Source organism: Pseudonaja textilis, chromosome 9 (genome assembly GCF_049901715.1).
Source record: "Pseudonaja textilis isolate UNSWEBS1 chromosome 9, rPseTex1.2, whole genome shotgun sequence".
NCBI lineage: Eukaryota > Metazoa > Chordata > Lepidosauria > Squamata > Elapidae > Pseudonaja > Pseudonaja textilis.
Genome location: NC_141998.1, coordinates 1,698,346 through 1,721,063, shown reverse-complemented (window position 1 = coordinate 1,721,063; position 22,718 = coordinate 1,698,346). Strand labels below are relative to the sequence as shown.

Genomic DNA, 22,718 nt, shown 5'->3' with positions numbered 1-22,718 from the left:
TTTGGGAAGGTGGTCCTTCGGGAGGAGGGCGGGGACCCATTTCGGCTCTGGGAGGTGCTTCTCCATAGGGATGAGGGCCCGTTTCTGGGCCACCCTGAAAGGAGGCGGGGAGGTCTTCCCTGGAAGGGCCCCGGGTGCTCACTGAGCTGGGTTGCTTTCTTGCGGACGTTTCATGGGCCGAACTAGATAACATCATTAGTTCTGGGGCTGTGCAACAGTGAAGGACGGTAGAAAACAACCAAGCATTGAGGCCACCAAGGACCCCACAGTTCTCCTGCTCCTCTTGCTCCTCCTCCTGTTCCTCCTGCTTCTCCTCTAGCTGTTTTTGCTCTCCCTCCTCCTCCTGCTCCTATTCCTGCTCCTACTCCTACTCCTGCTGCTCCTGCTGCTTTTGCTCCTACTCCTGCTGCTCCTGCTGCTTCTGCTCTTCCTGTCCCTGCTCCTGTTCCTGCTTCTGCTCCTCCTCCTGTTCCTGCTCCTTCCCTATTCCTGCTCCTACTCCTACTCCTGCTGCTCCTGCTGCTCCTGCTGCTTTTGCTCTTCCTGCCCCTGCTCCTGTTCCTGCTCCTTCTACCCCACTCTGATTCCTGCTCCTCCTGCTCCTGCTTCTGCTCCTCCTCCTGTTCCTGCTCCTGCCCTTTTCCCGCTCCTACTCCTACTCCTGCTGCTCCTTCTGCTCCTTCTGCTCCTGTTGCTCCTGCTCTTCCTGCCCCTGCCCCTGCTCCTGCTCCTTCTACCCCTGCTCCGATTCCTGCTCCTCCTCTTCCTGCTTCTGCTCCTCCTCCTGTTCCTGTTCCTGCTCCTGCCCTATTCCTGCTCCTACTCCTGCTGCTCCTGCTGCTTTTGCTCCTCCTCCTCCTGCTTCTTCTCCTCCTCCTGCTCCTGCTCTTCCTCCTCCTGCTCCTGCTCTTCCTCCTCCTGCTGCTTCTCCTCCTCCTGCTCCTCCTCCTCCTCCTCCTGCAGCTCCTCCTCGTCCTGCTCCAGTGAAGTTGAGACAGTGTGTTTTTCAACTTTAGCAACCTGAGCATGTGTGGAGGTCAACGCTCCTAATCTGGGAGTTAAAGTCCACGTGTCTTCAAGCCGACTGGCTGGGGAATTCCGGCAGTTTGTTTATTTATTTCTTTATCCGATGTATTTGGCCACTCATCTCAGTGAGTGTCTCTGGGTGGCGAACAGAATTGAAATAAAATGAAAACAACGCCACACCTTACAAAGGTTCGAATGCAAAGCAGCCAAGAAAACAACCAACCCAAGCCAGGGAGACATCTCAATTAACAGGTGAACAGAGCTGGAAGGGACCTTGTAAGGTCATCTAGGCTAGAAGGCCACCAAGGTCCCTTCCAACTCTATTCTGATTGATTGAGATTACACCTGGATCCTAGACCTTCTAAAGCAGGGGCCACCCACCTTTTGGGCCTAAGGGATCACCAAACTCATCATCTTATATCCCGCGGACCAGACACCCTGGGAAAATCCCCCCAAAAATCTGCATGGAAATTCCTCACTCCGCTTTCCTACCGATCGATCATTCTTTATTTGGGATCTCAGGATACCGTCTCCAGCTCCGTTCTCAGGGGGAGAGAGAGAGAGACTTTTGGCTTCGTGCAAGGAAAGCAGCAGAAGCCGCAGAAGTCTTTCTTTCTCTCCCCCAAACTTTGCCAGAAATGAGTCTTTGTGAGACTTGTCATGCTGGCACAGCCTCTTGGAGCAAGAGGCCTTGCAGGGTCCCAAAGACTCATTTCTGGTGGAGTTTGGGGGAGAGAAAGAAAGACTTTGGCTGCTTTCCTTGGGTGCAGCCAAAAGCAGAAGAAGAAAGAAGCAGCTTGGTGGCCAGGCAAGGCGCGTGGGGTGAGTGGGGAAAGTCCCCCCTCCTCCCTTTCCCCCCTCCCCTCACTACCTCGTGTTGTTTGCAATGCAAGCAACACAAGCCTTGTGTTCCCGTGGGCCGTGTGGACGGCACAGCCTTGTATTCCTGCGCAGCCTGGGTTAATTGCTTTGGGGGTGACATTTCTCTGCGGACCACCCAAATTTCCTTGCAGACCACCAGTGGTCCCCAACCCACTGGTGGGCGACCACTGTTCAACTCCCAGAATTCTCCCACCTTGACCACTTTAAGCCTGGGAGTTGAAGTCCGCCAGGCTTAAAGCGGCCAAGGTTGGAGACCTCTGTTCTAAAGGGTAAGATGAACTTAGTTTATTGGAACTTCGTATTTCTTGCACCTGGAAGGAGGGGAAATAGCAACTCTTATGCCTTTGGGGACCACGATTCTGTGTTCTTGAAAAGGGAAACCGTCACTGCAGGTGAGAGTGGGGGAGAACTAATATATATATATATATATATAACAACGGAACAAGATGCTTCATTGATAAAGGAAGTGGTCGGTGCCTTGAACCAGGGGTGGGCCAGTTTCCTGTGAGCGCTGTAGGTTGAAAGCGTGGGCGTCTCGTTTTTCTGCCTCTAAACCCGAGACAAGAGAACAAGCGGGACTGATTGAACCGCGGGAGGATATTACATCATTTAGAAACAAAAAAGGGGGGTTGGTTTAGTTTGGTTTTCAGCGTGGGTGACGGCTTCCTTTCCCCCGCTGCTCTTTGCGGTTCTCCATCGAGTAACTACTATCAGGTGCAAATGCTTTCAATGGCCTCATTCATTTGGAGAGGGGAAAGAAACATTTGCAAAATATATCTATATCTATCTCTATCTCTATCTCTGTCTCTGTCTCTGTCTATGTCTATCTCTATCTCTATCTCTATCTCTATCTATCTATCTATCTATCTATCTATCTATCTATCTATCTCTATCTCTATATCTTTATATCTATATCTATATGTCTCCATCTCTATCTATCTCTCTATCTATATCTATATCTGTCTATGTCTATGTCTCTATCTATCTATCTATCTATCTATCTATCTATCTATCTATCTCTGTCTCTGTCTCTGTCTCTGTCTCTGTCTATCTCTATCTCTATCTCTATCTCTATCTCTATCTCTATCTCTATCTCTATCTCTATCTCTATCTATCTATCTATCTATCTATCTATCTCTATCTCTATATCTTTATATCTATATCTATATGTCTCCATATCTATCTATCTCTCTATCTATATCTATATCTGTCTATGTCTATGTCTCTCTCTCTATATATATATATATATATCTATCTATCTCTGTCTCTGTCTCTGTCTCTGTCTCTGTCTATCTCTATCTCTATCTCTATCTCTATCTCTATCTATCTATCTATCTATCTATCTATCTCTATCTCTATATCTTTATATCTATATCTATATGTCTCCATCTCTATCTATCTCTCTATCTATATCTGTCTATGTCTATGTCTCTCTCTATATCTATCTATCTATCTATCTATCTATCTATCTATCTATCTATCTATCTATCTATCTCTCTCTCTGTCTCTCTCTGTCTCTGTCTCTGTCTCTCTCTATCTCTATCTCTATCTCAATCTCAATCTATAGCTCCATATCTATCTATCTATCTATCTATCTATCTATCTATCTATCTATCTATCTATCTATCTTTATATCTATATCTATATGTCTCCATCTCTATCTCTATCTCTATCTGTCTATGTCTATGTCTCTCTCTCTCTCTCTCTATATATATATATATCTATCTATCTCTATCTCTATATCTATCTATCTATCTCTATCTCTATCTATCTCTATCTCTATCTATCTATCCATCTATATCTATCTATCTATCTATCTATCTATCTATCTATCTATCTATCTATCTATCTATCATCTCTCTCTCTCTCTATCATCTATCTAATCTATCATCTCTCTCTCTCTCTCTCTCTCTATCATCTATCTATCTATCTATCTATCTATAAAAGCGAAATGCCCCTCACGCATCCTCACAAAATCTTCAGAACCGTAAAGCCTACAAACTTGAAATTGGGCCCCTATGTTCCTCTTGGCTTCTAGGGGCTCACTAAGAAAGGATGTTTCGAAATGACCCTCAGAACATTTAGAGTATTTCTTATATTATTATTATTATTATTATTATTATTATTATTATTATTATTATTATTATTATTATTATTACTATTACTATTATTATTATTATTAACATGCTCTGATGCTAAGGAGTTCTACTCCCCCTCCCCACCTGGAAAGAAATCTCTTTCAAATGCAGAGGAGAGGCATTTCAGTTTCACAGCACCAAGCAGCTTTAGTACAGAGCAGTTGAGCTAAGCCACGCCCAGGCTCCTTGCTGTCTCATTCTTACTCACACAGCAACTACTGTTTCAGTTTCCAAACAGCCCTCAACTCTCTCTCACATGCTGATAGGACACTAGCCAGGTGAAAACCAATGGATGATGGTAGGCAGAGATAGAATTTTCCCCCCTTATTTTCCTCCCCCAAAACTAAGCCCAACCACATAGTTTCGTAGCGAAGCATGGGTACCCTGCTAGTGTAGTATATATTTGGACAAGGCCAATGCAAGGGGTATTTTGAGCACCTACGACTTACCTCCAGAAGTTGTCAGTGCTCCAACCCTGGAGGTTTGGTTTTGTTTTTTTGATTTTTTTGATTTTTATTTTTATAACAAAAATAACAAATAAAACCACCTTTCAATTATACAGCATGTCGGTTGGGTACATATATCTTGTGCATACAATAATATTGGTATACATTTCTTATTGAGTTTACATTCATATTATATTATTGTCAACATTACATATCCTCTTATATCATGATTACATCGTCATTAAGTTTTTATTTTGATTTCAAACTATCCTTAAAGGCTAATCCCAAATCTTACTGAATTATATTCATATTAAAGCTTATTCAAAAATAATCAATTTTAATATATCATTATTAATACAATATCCTTTAATTTCTTACTCTGTTTTCTAGCCATTAACTCTGGAGGTTTTTAAGAAGAGCCATTTGTTCTGAATTGGTTTAAGGTCTTTAAACTTGGTTTGCTTCGGCTTGCAAAACCTCTGATAGTTTTTTGTTGGTAGCTCAAAGTTTCCACACACCTGAATGGAAAGAATGTGCATGTATCACGCTGGGCCAGGAATTCTTAGTCATGGGAATGTGTTGGAGAGCACTGAGGTGGTGCCAGGCTTTTAGGAATGCACATTGGCAGCCAGAACCAAAAAAAATAAAAATAAATCACAGTGAGATTGCTTGATTAATTGAGAAGAGTCCCAAATAGGCCCTGCTAGAACCCAGGAAACCCCAGGGTTTTATGCTAGATATAGAAGTTGGAGCGGGGTGAGGAAACCATGCAGAAATCAACTGATAATATGTTAAAAAATATCTGAGTGGCTCCTGGACTGTGTTGAACCAGCCTAGATGTAGCGTCTTCCAATGTGGTCAACGCAAGAAGAAACTAAGGAGAAAGATTTCTTGGTTTCCATGCAGATATGGTGGGAATAGAATTTCCAGCTGGTGTTTTATTGGGAAATCTATGATTAATAGATTAGAAGAGTTGAAAGGACCTTGTAGGTCATCTAGCCCAACCCTCCGCCCAAGCAGGAGACCCTACACACCATTTCTGACAGAGGGCAGTCCAGGCTCTTCTTGAAAGCTTCCAGGGATGAAGCTCCCACAACTTCCGAAGGCAATTTCTGTTCCATGGGTGGATCGTTCTCACTCAACAACTGCAACATGTCACTCAAGAGATGTTGTGCTGGAAGACCTAGATGGTGTAAAAGGAAGAAGGAATGACCTTGAAGAACAAGACCCACAACCAAGACAGCAGACAGATAAAAGAAATTTGAGCCTGGGGCAGAAATGTAATTTGAGAAAGCATCTCAGAAATGTCCTCCCTTTCAACTGTTATTCTCTTCTCTTCTCTTCTCTTCTCTTCTCTTCTCTTCTCTTCTCTTCTCTTCTCTTCTCTTCTCTTCCCTTCCTATTCCTATTCCTATTCCATTTACGTTCTACATTCTATTCTATTCTATTCTATTCTATTCTATTCTATTCTATTCTATTCTATTCTATTCTATTCTATTCTATTCTATTCTATTCTATTCTACTCTACTCAACTCAACTCAACTCAACTCCACTCAACTCTATTTATATTCTATTCTGTTCTACTCTACTCTACTCTACTCTACTCTACTCTACTCTACTCTACTCTACTCTATTCATCTATTCTATTCTATTCTATTCTATTCTATTCTATTCTATTCTATACTAAAAGATGGTGAAGAGAAGGACCAGGGGAGACAGGATAGCAGTCTTCCAATATTTAAGGGGCTGCCCCAGAGAGGATGAAGGAATCAATCTATTCTCCAAAGCACCTGAAGGCCAGACAAAGAATAATGGATGGAAACTGAACAAGGAGAAATTCAACCTGGAAATGAGGAGGAATTTCCTGACAGTGAGAACAATCAACCTATGGAACAGAAGTTGCCTTCAGAAGTTGTGGGAGCTTCATCACTGGAGGCTTTCAAGAAGAGACTGGACTGCCATCAGTCAGAAATGGTGTAGGGTCTCCTCCTGTTTGGGCAGGGGGTTGGGCTAGATGACCTACAAGATCCCTTCCAACTCCGTTAATCTGTAATTTGAGTGAACCCGGCCTTCCAGGGAAGCTATAGTATGGCTTACTTGCACAACCCATGCTACGTAAAGACAGCAATTGTCTTTTGTTCATTCTGGCTTAGAGGCAAGAGCTGGGGCTGGAGTTAAGTGAACCATTAGCTGAGAGCCGTTACCTTGTCACAAAGAGTTCGAGTCCCACCCCTCTTTGAATATTGCTGATCCTTATTTGGTGCCAATTTGGTACTGAGCTTTCGTTGAGCATCTTCTTGTGTATTTTGAACAGCAACTGAATGTATGGTCCTAATCCTTTGGGCTTAACATGGAGTAGATTGTGTGAACCCAGCCACACTAGGAGCAATGAACCTGGACTACGTGCTATGTGGAGTGATGCTAAGTTTTCCTCAGCCATCCAAATAGGCTCTTTATTTCAACACATCGTAGAAACTCATAACGTGACTCACATTCTTGTCATCTTCCAAGTAGACAACTGCCATTTGTTCTATGTAAGATGAACCTTGGAGTCAGAAGCTGGTAGAATCTCCCCGAACTTTTGGAAACTGAATTTGGGGGTCCCAATTTAAGGGGCTGATGCTCCCCTATAAAATCCTACATCAGTTGAGTCTTCACAACTTACTCTCAAGAAGATTGTCTGATCCCACCAGAACCTTCCAATGTCCACCCTCCAGGACAGGGGCCTTCAAACTTGACAGCTTTAAGACTTGTGGACTTCAACTCCCAGAATTCCTCCTCCAGTCATGTTAGCTCAGGAATTCTGGGAATTGAAGCTCACAAATCTTAAACTTGCCAAGTTTGGAGACTCTTGATCTATTCGATCTATCTATTCTCTCTCTCTCTTTCTCTCTATCCTACCTCTCTTTACCCTAGCTATATATCTATTCTATCTATCTATTCTATCTTTCTCTCTCTCCCTATCTATCTATCTATCTATCTATCTATCTATCTATCTATCTATCTATCTATCTATCTATCTATCATCTATCATCTATCTATCCTACCTCTCTTTATCTAACTAATCCAGGGGTCTTCAAACTTGACAGATTTAAGACTTGTGGACTTCAACTCCCAGAACTCCTCCTTCAGTCAGGTTAGCTCAGGAATTCTGGGAGTTGAAGTCCACAAGTCTTAAACTTGCCAAGTCTGGAGACTTCTGACCTAGAAGGTCAACTTTCAGTAGCATCATGGAAGAGTGTGGCCCCCAAAATGGTCATCCCCCTCCCCATTTTTGTCATGCTGGCGGCACAAAAAACAGTGCCTTTCCATGGGAACGTTGATATGGAAAATCCATGGCATACAACGGTGAATGCAACGCACCACTGTTTTCTTGAAAGGTCTTATCGTGTTTTTTTAAAGACCTATAAACTATCCAGAATCTGCTGAGGAAGTTTCCTCTACGTAAATCTTTGCAACGAGAAAATAATCTTGGATGCTCTCAATGGCGTGTCATCCTGCACTTTGGCGTCTCAGCTGACTCCTTGCCAGCCCTCTGGGATGGCTCAGTGCCTGCAGTGCCACCTGCTGGGGCCAAGCCAGGCCGAGCCCTTGTTGTGCCAGCTTCTTCCTAAAGGCCCAGTCTGTTCTTCGAGCGTAGAATATGGAATAGGCTGGAAGGGACCCTGGAGGTCTTCTAGTCCAACTTCTAACCAGGCAGGAGACCCTATCCCATTCCAGACAAGTGGCTGTCCAGCCTCCTCTTGAAAATGCCAAGCCGTGGAGCACCCCACAACCTCTGGACATGTCCCAAACAAGCAGGCCGATGGCCCACGTGAGGAAAACAAACACACAATACCTTAAATTTAGAAAATCCGGACACGTGTTAGCCCTGTGAGGTCACCCAAGTTAGGAAATGCTCTTCCAGCCACGGTCTTCTTTGAAGCAAGGAAGAATAACAGAACCTTAAAGCTTGTCCCGATTTCTTTCTTTCGCATCTTATACTGAAGAAAATCAAGACAGGGACTTTTGGAGTTTCTTTCACACATGTCCCTCTTTCTTCGGGACTGAGATTTTTATTTTTTGATTTTCAATTCCCTCCTTGACATCTTTTGAAGATAGTGAGGCAGGAGGTGTACACATTTAATAAATGTAAAAAAACTCAACCTTTCCTCCCTTAATGGTCCCCTCATTCCTTTCTCCAAATCAGCTTGATATTCATCTTATTTATTTCAAATATTTTGTTACTGGTGCCTACAGAAAAATAAATCAGTCAAGTAGGCTCAGCACAGTATAAAATTCAGCATAAAAATCAGCCTGGACAATGTGGCCAAAAGGAGGAGAACTGAGAAGATTTTAAATTTCCTTCCTTCCTTCCTTCCTTCCTTCCTTCCTTCCTTCCTTCCTTCCTTCCTTCCTTCCTTCCTTCCTTCCTTCCTTCCTCCTTTCCCTCCCTCCCTGATTTCTTTCTTAATGGTTGACAAGAACTGCAGAAAATGATGGATAACCCCACCTCCCTCCTCCCCCCCCTTTCCTCCCTCCCTGATTTCACACATGTCCATCAGAAAAAGAACTTGGACCTCCTCAAAACACAAAGAACTTTGCATGAAATAAGAGCCACAAAAATAAAAGAGCTCAGCGCAAAATCCTTATATTTCTGGTGCAAATTATCCTGCAAATTAGCCCATGTTTTAATGCACCCACGAATAAAGTTGACCCCCACCCCTCTTTAACGCAGCAAGGGCAAAAAATACACCACCACCAAAGCTCTGTTCACCTGTTTCACCTGGGTACTGAATTAACCTGGCTTTACGAAGTCCAGGGAAGCAGAACTTCTCAGGCAGGATTCGCACCACTCCCCGCAAATCTAACCATGGTTAATAGTAGCCCACCTTCCTGCTTTCTCCACTCATCACTTGGTCTGTCCTGAATGGGATGGAGGGGGGGGGTCTTCTAGGGGCAAGAAATCAGAGGCTGGGATGAAGACGAAGAAACAGAATTCAGCTCCAACTTGAAATCATAAATCTTTGGTTATAAGGGAATTTAGACCTCGGATGGTTCATAAACTGGGTCTGTTTCGGAATAATCTGGTTCCCCCTCCCCCATTTTTAAAGAGAGCTCAGATAAGGACTGTATAAGAAGTGGGGGGGCGGGATTTTCCGGAACTGAAAATGATGGGAGAACGATTTGGGAAAATCACGGTGAAAGAGCATCTCGCTCGTCCACTGGGAATTGGATCCAGCCAATTCCTAACCCCAATGCCCACCGTGTATTTAAAGGAGAGATTGGACAATGGCTTGTCTGAAGTGGTATAGGGTTTCCTGCCTAAGCAGGGGGTTGGACTAGAAGACCTCCAAGGTCCCTTCCAACTCTGTTATTCTGAAAGCAACCCCCCCCCCCCCCTGCGCTCCCTTCAATCGAGGGAAAACGGGTTGTTGGAAAACGCCGGATACGCCATAGGGCCAATTCCCTGGACAGAGACTCTTACTACAACGTTAGTTTCGCGTAAGTTTTGTTTTATTAACAAACCCAATTCAGACGTGTTTGTAGTTCTTCTGGGGAAGATGCCCCCTCCCAGGGAACACGAAACACCCCCCACCCACCCCTTGTTCTCTTTCCAGGTGCATCTACATCTCCAAGTCCGGATGGCTGGATTGACATGTTAGCGGCACCGGCTGCTGGGAGAAAACAATCCAGTTTGGTTCCAAGCCTCCGGGGTGGGAAAAGGATGCTGGAAATAAGACAGAGGCTGGTTTGGAAATCTCTTTTTGTCGATGAGCAGAACTAATCACGGCATGAGGTTCTGGGACAGCTGACCAAATGGGGTTGGATAGATAGATAGATAGATAGATAGATAGATAGATAGATAGATAGATAGATAGATAGATAGATAGATAGATAGATAGATAGATAGATAGATAGGAAGACAGGCTGGGATAGATAGATAGATAGATAGATAGATAGATAGATAGATAGATAGATAGATAGATAGATAGATAGATAGATAGATAGATAGATAGATAGATAGATAGATAGATAGATAGATAGATAGATAGATAGATAGATAGATAGATAGATAGATAGATAGATAGATAGGAAGGTAAGATAGATAGATAGATAGATAGATAGATAGATAGATAGATAGATAGATAGATAGATAGATAGATAGATAGGTAGGTAGGTAGGTAGGCAGGTAGATAAGTAGGTAGGCAGGTAGGTAGATAGATAGATAGATAGATAGATAGATAGATAGATGATAGATAGATAGATAGATAGATAGATAGATAGATAGATAGATAGATAGATAGATAGATAGATAGATAGATAGATAGATAGATAGACAGACAGACAGACAGACAGAGATAGATAGATAGATAAGTAGGTAGGTAGGTAGATAGATAGATAGATAGATAGACAGATAGAATTCCTTATTGGCCAAGTGTGATTGGAGCCACAAGGAATTTGTCTTGGTGCAAATGCTCTCAGTGTACAAAAAAGAAAAGAGACATCTGTCAAGAGTCAAGTTGTGGACTTTTATACATTCTTTGGGGTTTTGTGTTTGAAATGCTCCCAGTGGATTGTGCAGTGAGCTTTGTGTCTTTTGCTATTTTAATAGCAGTGGGATAACCCTATTATATCCTAAAGCTCATGTCCTCTTCTTAGAATTTGGGAGGGCAGAGGATGTACATTCTATTATTATTATTATTATTATTATTATTATTATTATTATTGTTGTTGTTGTTGTTGTTGTTGTTGTTGTTGTTGTTGTTGCAATTTTCTTTGTTATATATACAATTTCCCTACCTACAATGGCAGCGTACTATCCGGGTAGAACCTCTTTTAAATACAAGTAATACATCTTATACATACAGTAACTATAACTATTATTCTCAAAATCTATTCACCGTGATCTTCACTTCTCCTTATTAAACATTTCCCATTATTTAATTAAACACTCTATTCAGCTTTATCTATAATTGGTTAATAATATCAAACGTTATAAACATCATAGGAGCATCCCATTTATCACCAATATCCTCTCATGGTTGATGGGATGTACATTCTTAATCCCATCAGCTGGACCCGTTTTGTTTGTGAATAGGCTGGCCTGGATTTCTTTTTCTTTTTCCTTTCCTTTTTCCCTTCCTTTCCTTTCCTTCCCCTTCCCTTCCCCTTCCCTTTCCTCTCTTCTCTCCTTTTCTTTTCTAACTTAGCAACTCCAAGATACTCCCAGAATCCCCCAGCCTGGATTTTTTAATGGGCACTAAATTATCCCTCTCTGAAGACTTCAGGCATCTGTCGGGAGAGGCGTGGGGCTGCTTTCTGCCTTGGTAAGTTTTTTCCCCCCTCTCTATTTCTCCTTTGGGGAAATATAACCTTCTGCCTCTTTTTTAATATTTCCCCCAATATTTCTTCCTCTGGAACGGGGTGGGGGTGGGCTTCCTATATTCTGCTGGGTCTCCGCCTCTGCGGAGTTGTTTTGCGGGGGGAGGTGGGGAAGGAGAGAGACCCACACTCTCAGGATGTTTCCACCAGCCACCCCATCCCCCCAAGCCCTGGGTCCCCTGCTTGGGTGGGGTGGGCTAAATGACCCCCAAGGCCCCCCTTCATCTGTAATCTTGTCTGGTTGGGAGGAAAGGATGCCCAGGCACGTGCACGTGCGGCTTGTGTGTGTGTGTGTCCGCCCAGGCGGGGAATTCAGCCCTCCCTCCCTCTCTCCCCCCCCCTTCCCAGCAGCACAGGAGGAGGGAGGGAGGGAGGGGCGTGGCCCAGGTAGGCCGATCCCGGTGACGCGCACTTCCATATATGGCCAGGCCGGGCGGGGCTTGCTAGCAGATTTAAGCTCCCTCTCGGCCGGCAGCGAGGCAGACGTTGACTGAAGAGCGGTCCCTGGACTCGCGTGTTGGAGGGGAATCGTGGGAATCGGGCATTGCGAGCCCCTGCAAGCCAACGAGGGTTTTTGTTTTTTTGGCCCGGCATGGTGATCGAGGTGGTGGTGCCGCTGGACAGCTCCGGCTTGGCCCGGTTGCTGCGGGACCCTCAGGAAAGTTGCCGGACCTTGGTGCTGGACTGCCGGCCGTTCCTGGCTTACTGCCAGGCGCACCTGCTGGACGCCCGGCCGGTGCATTGGAACGGGCTGCTTCGGCGACGGTCGCGGGGCCGGAGCGGCGTCAGCTTGGAGTGGCTGGTACCGGACCGGGCGCTCCTGGCTCGGCTCCGCAAGGGCGAAGTGGCGCACCTGGTGGTGCTGGACGAAACCGGCGGGTCCGTCTCGGCTCTGCGGCCCGACAGCCTTGCCCGGCTGCTACTCAACGCGCTGCTGCGGGAGGAGAGGGCCGCCGCCTCGCACATTTACCTGCTGCAAGGTGAGAAGCCGGCCTGGGGTTCCTATACACACACACACACACACACACACACACACACAGACAGACAGACAGACAGACGGACACACACAACCCCTGAAGCTGCGGGGCAGAGGCAGGGCGAGGGGACGGGAGTCGGCACTGGCTGGCAAGTGAAGAAGCCGGCCTGGGGTTCCTATACACACATCACACACACACACACACACACACACACACACACACACACACACACACAACGCCTAGGGCTGGGGGAAGAAGTAAGGAGCTATGTGGGATTCGCATTTGGGCTGATAAGTTATGAAGCCGGCCTGGAGTTCACACAGTCTCTCTTTCTCATACACGCACACACACACACACACACACACACACACGGGACACACACACACACACACACACACACACCACCTAGGGCTGGGGAAGAGGGATGGGGGTGTTTGCACACCTGCCTGGTAAGTTAGGAAGCCGGCCTGCATTTCCTACACACACACACACATATATACACATGCACACACACACACATACACATACACACACAAAACGCCTAGGGCTGGAGGAAGAAGTAAGGAGCTATGTGGGATTCGCATTTGGGCTGATAAGTTATGAAGCCGGCCTGGAGTTTACACAGGCGCTCTCTCTCTCTCTCTCTCTCTCTCTCACACACACACACACACACACAGAGAGAGACACACACAGAGAGACACACACAGGTACACACACACACACACACACACCACCGAGGGCTGGGGGAAGAGGCCGGGCGAAGCTGCCTGAAGGGTGTTTCCACGCCTGGCTGGCAAGTTAAGAAGCTGTCCTGGATTTCCTACACACACACAAGCACACACACACACACACACACACACACACACACACTGCCTATGGCAACCTCTTCATTTGGGGCTGATGTGCGACTGTTCGTTAACTGCCAATCGTAAATGTATTTTTGGATTGTGTGGTCAAAAAGATTATAATGCCCAATTCCGGCCAAAGTGGAAGAGCCTCAAGGCCAGATTTTCATTCTGACTTCCAGGGAGATTCTGGCTGGATTTTCTGGTAGGAATTAAACTGGATGGGTGCCCCATTTAATTGCCCAAATCTATCGTTTGGCACACCTGCCATTCTTTCTTTCCATGATCGAGCAGAGGTGTCAGTGACACCCATTGTATCTCCTGGGGGTGGACCTGCCTGCAAGGTTTTGGACCTTGTTTCATCGCTTTGGTCCTCCCTCTGTGGTGATGTCCACACATTAGATCTTTAGGCCCAGTGCACAAATAAAAAACAAAAACAAAACAAACCACAGTCCATGTTGGCAATCTTGGGCTATCGAAACATGGTTTAACATCTCCATTTTTTGCAATGTGCAAATATTAGCTGTGGCCGCTCCTTGTCAACCACCGACGCACATGAAATTATACTTGGAACTAAAAATGTTCCTTGCCTGCTTTGAGTCTTTTCCACTGGCACATTTGGGTCATTAGAGACAGGTTGGGCTAGTGGTTAAGGCCCTGGGCTAGAAAAGCAAGAGAACTCTGAGTTCAAGTCCTACCTTAGCCATGAGAGAGAGCTGGCTCCCCCCCCTCTCTCCGCCCAATCCACAACACACAGGTGTTGTGCAGGTGGAAGGTGTGCTGGATATGTTCCCTGGCTTGAGTTATTGGTAAAAATAAAGGCGGAAGACAAATAATAAATTAAAATTAAAACCAGTACGGTGGTCTAGAGAATAGAATAGAGTAGAATAGGAATGAATAGAATGGAATGGAATGGTATGGAATGGAATGGAATAGAGAATAGAATAGAAAATAGAATAGAATAGAAAATAGAATAGAATGGAATAAGGAATAGAATAGAATAAGGAATAGAGAATAGAATGGAATAAGGAATAGAATAGAATGGAATAAGGAATAGAATAGAATACAGAATAGAGAATAGAATAGAAAATAGGATAGAATAGGATAGGATAGAATAGACAATAGGATGGAATAGGAGTAGGAATAGAATAGAATAAGAAAGAACAGAATGGAATGGAATGGAATGGAATAGAATAGAATAGAATAGAATAGAATAGAATAGAATAGAATAGAATAGAATAGAATAGAATAGAATAGAATTCTTTATTGGCCAAGTGTGATTGGACCCACCAGGGATTTGTCTTTGGTGCAAATGCTGTCAGTGTACATCAAAGAAAAGATAAATTCCCCAAGAGTCGAGAATCATAGAGGTGGAGTTCTCACCTCACAATCGGGAGGCTGTGAGTTCGATCCTAGGTAGAGGATAATATTTGGAATAGACTCTCCTGCTCTAGCCGGAAGTTGGACTAGACAACCTCCAACGGTCCCTTCCAATTCTGTTATTCTATGTCAATGTCCAGATGAAGGCTTCTTCTAATTCCCAGATTTCCCCAGCCAGCTGGAGAATTCCCCAGCTGGCTTGGGAATTCTGGAGTTGACCTCCCCCTCTCAGAAAACGGCCGGGGTTGAGAAAGTCGGCTTTTAGGCATGAACCCAGGATGCCCTGATTACAGGTTTCCCGTCCAGACAGAAATCGCCCGGAAGGAGAGCTATTATCTACTGTCTCCCAACTCAACATCCCACTTCCTTCCAATCTCTCTCATCTAGGAGGCTTTAAACACTTCCAAGCCAACTTCCCAGAATTGTGTGCAGTGGCACCACCTACCTTGGCGCCTTCCTCAGCCTTGAGAAGCCCTGAAGACAATGGCGCAGAAGTGGTGACTCCCTTGTATGACCAGGTAAGCTTCCTGGACCCAGGGAAGGTGTAGCACAAACGGAGAAGGAGAAGCTATGGACACACCTGTAATTCCCCAAGCCATATGCATATGTATATGTATATGTATATGTATATGTATATGTATATGTATATGGTATTCAGCTTTGTTTGGGTATTTTCCCACGTCATTATAGTTGTGCTTTTAACTTTAAAAGCACAACTATAATGACGTGGAAAATACCCAAACAAAGCTGAATACCATAAATGTAGTACTGCAAAAACTTAAGAATATATATATATATGTTTTCTTAAGTTTTCGTGGGTACTTACATGTATGGCATTCAGCTTTGTTCGGGTATTTTCCCACGCCATTGTAGTTGTGCTTTTAAAGTTGTAGCGACGTTTCAGCAGAATCTCATCTGCCATCATCAGGCTTCTGTAAATATATATAGAGAGATAGATAGATAGATAGATAGATAGATAGATAGATAGATAGATAGATAGATAGATAGATATTTTACAGAAGCCTGATGACGGCAGATGAGATTCTGCTGAAACGTCGCTACAACTTTAAAAGCACATAGATATATATATAATCTTCTGGTCTGCTTTAATTAAACTGTCTAGACTTTGTTGAGTGAGTAAGCCTTGGTAAAAATGATTGCGCGCATGGTGGAATACCAATTGACCTGGGCGAATGGTTTGTATTTCCCTTTTATTCATCCAGCCTTTCCTCAAGGCTTGGAGCTGGTCACAAGCAGAGCTTGGATTTGAGTTGTCACATCTCACAACCATTTTTTAAAAATCACTTAATTATGTTTTAATGGCCTGTTGACACCGTCTCTGTGCAGGAATGTCTTGGAGAAGAGCTGTCTCTTTTATGGTCCCTTAATTGCAGGTTATACCAGAGCCAAAATAGTCCCTTTAATTCTCAACTGTCATCCCTTCTCTAATTCCATCTCCTGTTAACGAATTATGCAATTTCACCCAGAAGTCTGAAATAGTCACACGTCTTTCTCCTCTGAACATTTTGAGGTTTCTTCTCATTCTGCTGAGTGAGGAATTATGGAAAATCGACTATGACTTGCCACAGTTGATCTACTCAAAAGAGTTTTTCGGGGTTTGTGGTATTCTTACATATAAAAGTGGGCTTAATTTGTAATAATCCTCTTGTCTTTCTATTTGGAAGTAGGACCCACATATCTAGAGAACAACCTCACTTGAAGTTTTACTTCAATGTTAGCCAGAGGAGGGAATACAAGGAGAAATAAGAACTTTCTAGAATTAAGGAGAAATTTCTTAACAGTGAGAACATCAGCTAGTGGGAGGGCTTGCCTTTAGAAGATGTGGATGCTCTAACACTGGAGGTTTTCAAGACAAGACTGGGCAGCCATTTGTCCAGAATAGTATAAGGTCTCCTGCCCGAGCAAGGGGTTGGACTAGAAGATCTCCAAGGTCCCTTCCAACTCTTATTATGCTGTTAACTGGACACGTGTCTTACTGGACATCCGTAAAGCTATGCTGAAGGGCTTTTCTGTCTTCAGCTAATTAATGAACCCCGAAGCTGAACATTGTGTCAACTCATAAAATATTTCTATGGTCAGAGTTGCCAACAGAAAGGGATGGGGTGAGGGGGGGGAAGGGGCTTGAAAGAGTAGTGTGGCAGCTTGCAAACCGAAAGTGCATTCCATAAATGTTTTCAAAGATAGTAACTAGGTGACTGAAGTTTCTGCTGTGCAAAATTCTAACTGGAGAGCATGATTGATGACTCTGGGCTATGGAGGTGTCCCGTTGGAGGATATGAATTACGATACACCCAGGGGGTGGGGGGGGAAAACCAGGGTCAAGGGTGACAGTGAATGAGTTGACTTCACCCAGGTAGTGCCCAGGTACTCCTAATAAATCCTGTTTGATAAAATAAATCTAATAAATCTCCTAATAAATCTTGTTTAATTTTTGGAAGTTTGGCTCGAGACTCGTGATTTAAATGGGGGTAAACTGACGCGTTGTCTTCTTGGTTTTCCTCTCTTTCAGGATGGACCGGTGGAGATCCTACCCTTCCTTTACTTGGGTAGCTGTTACCACTCTTCCAACAAAGAGGTGCTGGAGTCGCTGGGAATCACCGCGGTCCTTAACGTCTCTTCCAGTTGCCCCAACTACTTTGAAGGACACTTCCTGTACAAGAGCATCCCAGTAGAAGACAATCACATGGCTGATATCAGCGTATGGTTCCAGGAAGCCATAGATTTCATCGGTGAGTGCCGTAATTTGGAGAAAACCCATTGTTTCTATGGAAACTGTAATTCGGCCCCTTGGCCTTCTGAAGAATGGGGGGAGGAGGGTCCCCTTTGGTGGACACAGTGAAGTCGTTGGAAAGAACAAGGTTGAATTAGTTGGCCTGGTTTGATCTGTTGGGTGGAAGGGATAAGGAGGATGCTGGTAGTTATGCTACGGAAACGAATCCAGGAGAGAAGCAACTAAGAACTAGGGAGACATTTCCTGACGGGGAGAACAATTAACCGATGGAACAACCCGCCTCCAGAAGTTGTGGCTGCTCCAACACTGGAGGTTTTTAAGAGGAGATTGGATAACCGTTTGCCTGAAGTGGTGTAGGGTTTTCTGCCTAAGCAGGGGGTTGGACTAGAAGACCTCCAAAGTCCCTTCCAATTCTACTCTATTCTATTCTATTCTATTCTATTCTATTCTATTCTATTCTATTCTATTCTATTCTATTCTATTCTATTCTATTCTATTCTATTCTCTACTCTACTCTACTCCTTTTTCCCTTTCCCTTATTCCTTATTCCTTATTCCCTATTCTATTCTATTTTATTCTACTCTACTCTACTCTACTCTACTCTACTCTACTCATTTTTCCCTTTCCCTTATTCCTTATTCCTTGTTCCTTTTTCCTTATTCTATTCTATTCTTTTCTGTTCTATTCCTTTTTTTCCCTTTTTTCCCTTTTTTCCTTATTCTATTCCCTATTCTATCCTATGCCCTATCCTATCCTTCAGTATAAAAAGCTTCCCAGGGGCAAACCATCTCTATTTGTGTCATAAAACCACTCTCAATCATAAATAACTGATGGAAACTGCTGGAATTTGGCCCTTTTTTTCCCCCACCCAGTGTTGATGATGTCATCTTGCAAGTGGGTGTCCAAGGTGGGAGACCTCTGCTCTAGATCGTTAGCAGGAAGCTTGCTTTGGCCATCCTTCCGAGCATTACACCTGCCAGGTGGGACCGTGAGACCTCATCTTACACACACCCACACACACCCCAATTTTGTGCCACCCCAAAACAGCTCAAGGGTCTTTTTTTTTAGGCGCGATGGCTTCCCTACGGCGAGGGAGCTCTTCTCCTCCTCCACCTCTGACCTTCTCCTCTCCTCTCCTCTCTTGCAGATTCCGTGAAGGCCAGCGGTGGGCACGTGCTGGTACACTGCCAAGCAGGCATCTCTCGTTCCGCCACCATCTGCCTCGCCTACCTCATCCAGAGCCGCCGGGTGCGGCTGGAGGAAGCCTTCGATTTCGTCAAGCAGCGCCGCGGCGTCATCTCGCCCAACTTCAGCTTCATGGGACAGCTCCTGCAGTTCGAGACCGAGGTGCTCTGCCACTAGCCGGCAGCTCCTCGCCGCTCTGCAGAGGAGGAAGCCAAGAGGGGGCTTCTTACGGACCACAGATTTGGGGAGGGGGCCCCTGTTTACATCCCAGATAGGGGAGGAGGGAGGGGGGAGCCACGCGCTGGGCACTGGCCTCCTCCTTTCCCTTCTGCCGCACTCCTTGGTAGCAAGGACTTCCCAAAGTGGGAGGGGCGCCGAATTGCCCTTCCTGCCCCACCCAACCCTGGCGGACTTCTCCCCCCCTCCCCCCCCCCCGTGTGAAATTGCCATGATGACTTTATTGCATGACTATGAAAGGAAAGAAAGAAAGAAAGAAAAAGCGAATAAGCTGGAGACAAGGAGAAATAAATGTGAGACGAGACGGTTCGACACTCTTGGCAGGAACCGCTCGGGCCCCCCCTCTGTTGCCTCCCCCCCATCGAAGAGAGCCAAATATGTTATTTATTATTGTCCGTTGTTGCCCCCGCGTGTCTCCCCACTTTGGACGGCTTAGTTTGGACCACGTTGCATAAATCAACTCAGCCCAAGTCACGGGGATCCTCGACATATGGCCTGCCGTTGAGGCCCGCCATCGAGGGCGCTAAACGTTGAGCACATTTTTTTTTCCCCTGTTGTATGACTTTTCTCCCCGCGTTTTTTGTTAAGGGGATCTCGGCCGTTGTTCAGCTAGCAACAACTAGCTAGTCGTTAAGTGGATCCAGATTTCCCCGTTGCTGTGGTTAGAAGCTCCCCAAAGGGGAGATTTCTGTGCTCCCCTTCTCCCCCCGCCCCCACTCCCAGGGACACGGCCGCCGTCATAAATGTGAGTCAATTGTGGGGCATTCGAAAGTCAATCGCGCGGCCATGGGGATGCCCCAACGGTTGTAAGGGTGGGAAACAGCCGTACGTAACTTTTCCCCGTGCTTGTAACCTCAAACCGTCACTAAATGAACTGTTGTAAGTCAAGGACTACTTGACTCTGCCTTTGTGTCCTCCAAAATTGGACACAGTGCCATTTTCTTCCAGCCCAGGTGGACTAATCCTTGGGTGTCTTCAAGTTATAGACTGAAATCAACGCATATTTTCTTTTTTTAATTAAAAAGCCATAATATGTATTAAAATAACAGTTTAAAGACAGAGGTTCAGGTTGCTAATAATCTGATGCATTTGATAGCAGGAGCAGGTTCAGGATGATGGACAGCTGAGCTTGTTCCTTGCCCAAATGCCAGTGACCTGGTCATGCTGTTGGTCACTCAGCTGCCATGGGTGGGCCATTACGTTGAACATGTTCATCTAATATGAACATGGAAGCGACGTGGATCTGTTCTTTTCTTCAATGACTTCAATGCCTGAAAGTTCATTTGTGGTAAAGCTGGAAAAAGTTGACATGGACCTTGAAGGTCCACCTTAGAAGCCTCCTGCACACCAATATCCCATTAGTGCAGGGGTCTCCAAACATGGCCCCTTTAAGTCTTGTGGACTTCAACGCCCAGAATTCCCCAACCAGCCATGGGGAAGTGGCCATGTTTGGAGTTGAAGTCCACGAGTGGCCACGGTTGGAGACCCCAGCATTATTAGTGCCTTGCGTGAAATACACCTGTGTTTCCCAGCCAGGTAGCCTAGCCTTGGCACCTTTGGGTCAGATGAACCAACAATCAGCAAGCCCCACTGCGATGGAGATGCGTTGTGTGGACAGGATAGTCCATCTGGGATGAAGATTGGCTTCACCACCTGCAAAGGGAAGTGGGACAACTCCGAGTCCTCCTTCCCTTTGTGCACAATCATCCGTGGGTGAGAGGAGGGGCTGGAGCATTGGTGGATAGGGCCCCCAACTGCTCCCTTCCTCTTCCTCTCTCCCCCCAAAGCAATACTCACTTGTTCCTCTGTACATTTGCTGTTAGAAGAACCTCCGTCTTGAAGGACATTGATTTCAGAATGTCTTCTGCACTTTATATTTATTATCACCTGTTGCAATAAACAACCACTTTTTATATGGCAGGACGTTGCGTCTCAAAATGTTTGCTTGGTTGGGAAGAGAGTCTTTTCTTTTTTTGCCTCAAAGATGAAATGGTTCATTTGCCCTCAGCATGCTTAAGAAGAAGACATGGCAACATGGTCAGGAAAGTCAAGGTGGCGGCAATGAGGTTGTATTCACAGCTCCACCTGTTCAGGAGTTTCCAACTTAACAACCTAAGCCAAGGGTCGGCAACCTTAAACATTCAAAAGAGCCATTTGAACCCATTTCCCACAGAAAAGAAAACACCAGGAGCCACAAAACCCTTTGTAACGACCGGGGCGTGGCACAAAAGCAACACAGTCAGATAATCAACAAGAGCCCCCTCATTAGCTCCAACTTTGCCCCCAATGTCCAGGTTACCTTCTGTCTGGAGAAAAAACTCTCCCAGAAACAGCCTTTGACTGCAGAAAATTAAGTCCAAAACATGGTCAACAAAAACTGTAACTTTAAGTCCAATCAAGGCAAACTGAAGTAATTAATTTGGCAGGGCAGGAGCAAGAATTCCGGATGGGAAGGCACGGCAATAACTCAACACGGTTGGGAGGATGCCAAGAATGCAGATAACCAAAGTCAACATAAGATAAACTCACATTTGCTCCCAGCAGCCGCTGCACTCAGCATGCATCTCTTAAACTCTCTTCCCAGCTGTGGCTAATGAAGGGAATCAGGGCCCTTTCCTCCCCCGTAAGCCACGCAGCCCACGTTGCTCCCTTCTCCATTCCTCCCTGCATGCCCTAGGATGAAGAGAGGTGGGCCTGGGTCTTCCTCTGAACTCCTTCTCCCTTGTCCTACCTCTCTCCTGCTCTGCCCTGCTTTGCCCTTCCCCAGTTTCCTTCACAGCCAATGGAGCCACACTCCTGCTTCCTGTCAGCTGTTCATCTTCCTCCTCAGATTCAGACTTTGACAGGGGCATGGCAACCTTCCCCGTGCCTGAGCGGCCACAAAACTAGCATATGTAGGTGAATTAAACGTTCTGTTTTTTTTCTGAAACTTTTCATTTCCTGGATTTACCCATGGTTGGTCTACCGGAGATCGAAAAGCTCAATAAATTGAGTGCCAATGGGTGTTGCACATTGGTGGTTGTGACACCTATTTTGAGTGAGAGAGAGCTCCAACAGAGGGGTGAAAGAGCCTCATGCAGCTCTAGAGCTACAGGTTGCTGATGCCTGCCCTAAGCCATGGTTTGCTTAACCTCAAGTTGACTGAATAAACCACGTTATTTCAGATCACACAACCCCTTGGGTTAAATTGTGTTGGGGGTCACCGTTGTGAAATCCATATGGATGAGCCCAAAGAGAACTCTCGGCATCTTTCATGGCCCACAAAGCAGCATCTGCAGCAAACAGTCAAACATCTGGGGCTCAACATCCTGTGGGCCTGCTTCTCTTGCCTACCTTTCAGTGTTGCAGCAGGTTCAAATCTGAGTCACTGTCAGGTTTCCAAGGGATAAAATCCATTTAAAAAGCAAAGAGCAAAATCCATCTTCCAAAACTCATTTCTTTTATTTAGGAAAGCATCAAATTGGCAAAGTCTGTTGTAATTCTCA

At 45.2% G+C, this 22,718-nt stretch overlaps 1 protein-coding gene across 1 annotated transcript; it reads left to right on the top strand.

Annotated features, from left to right (window-relative positions):
* The first annotated feature begins 12,335 nt into the window (after positions 1 to 12,335).
* Positions 12,336 to 21,153, top strand: DUSP2 (dual specificity phosphatase 2). Its single transcript, XM_087938798.1, has 4 exons — positions 12,336 to 12,837; positions 15,447 to 15,577; positions 17,590 to 17,809; positions 18,959 to 21,153. The coding sequence occupies exons 1-4, from the start codon at positions 12,450 to 12,452 to the stop codon at positions 19,171 to 19,173; spliced, it is 954 nt and encodes a 317-aa protein (XP_087794924.1). The 5' UTR covers positions 12,336 to 12,449; the 3' UTR covers positions 19,174 to 21,153.
* Positions 21,154 to 22,718: the final 1,565 nt, after the last annotated feature.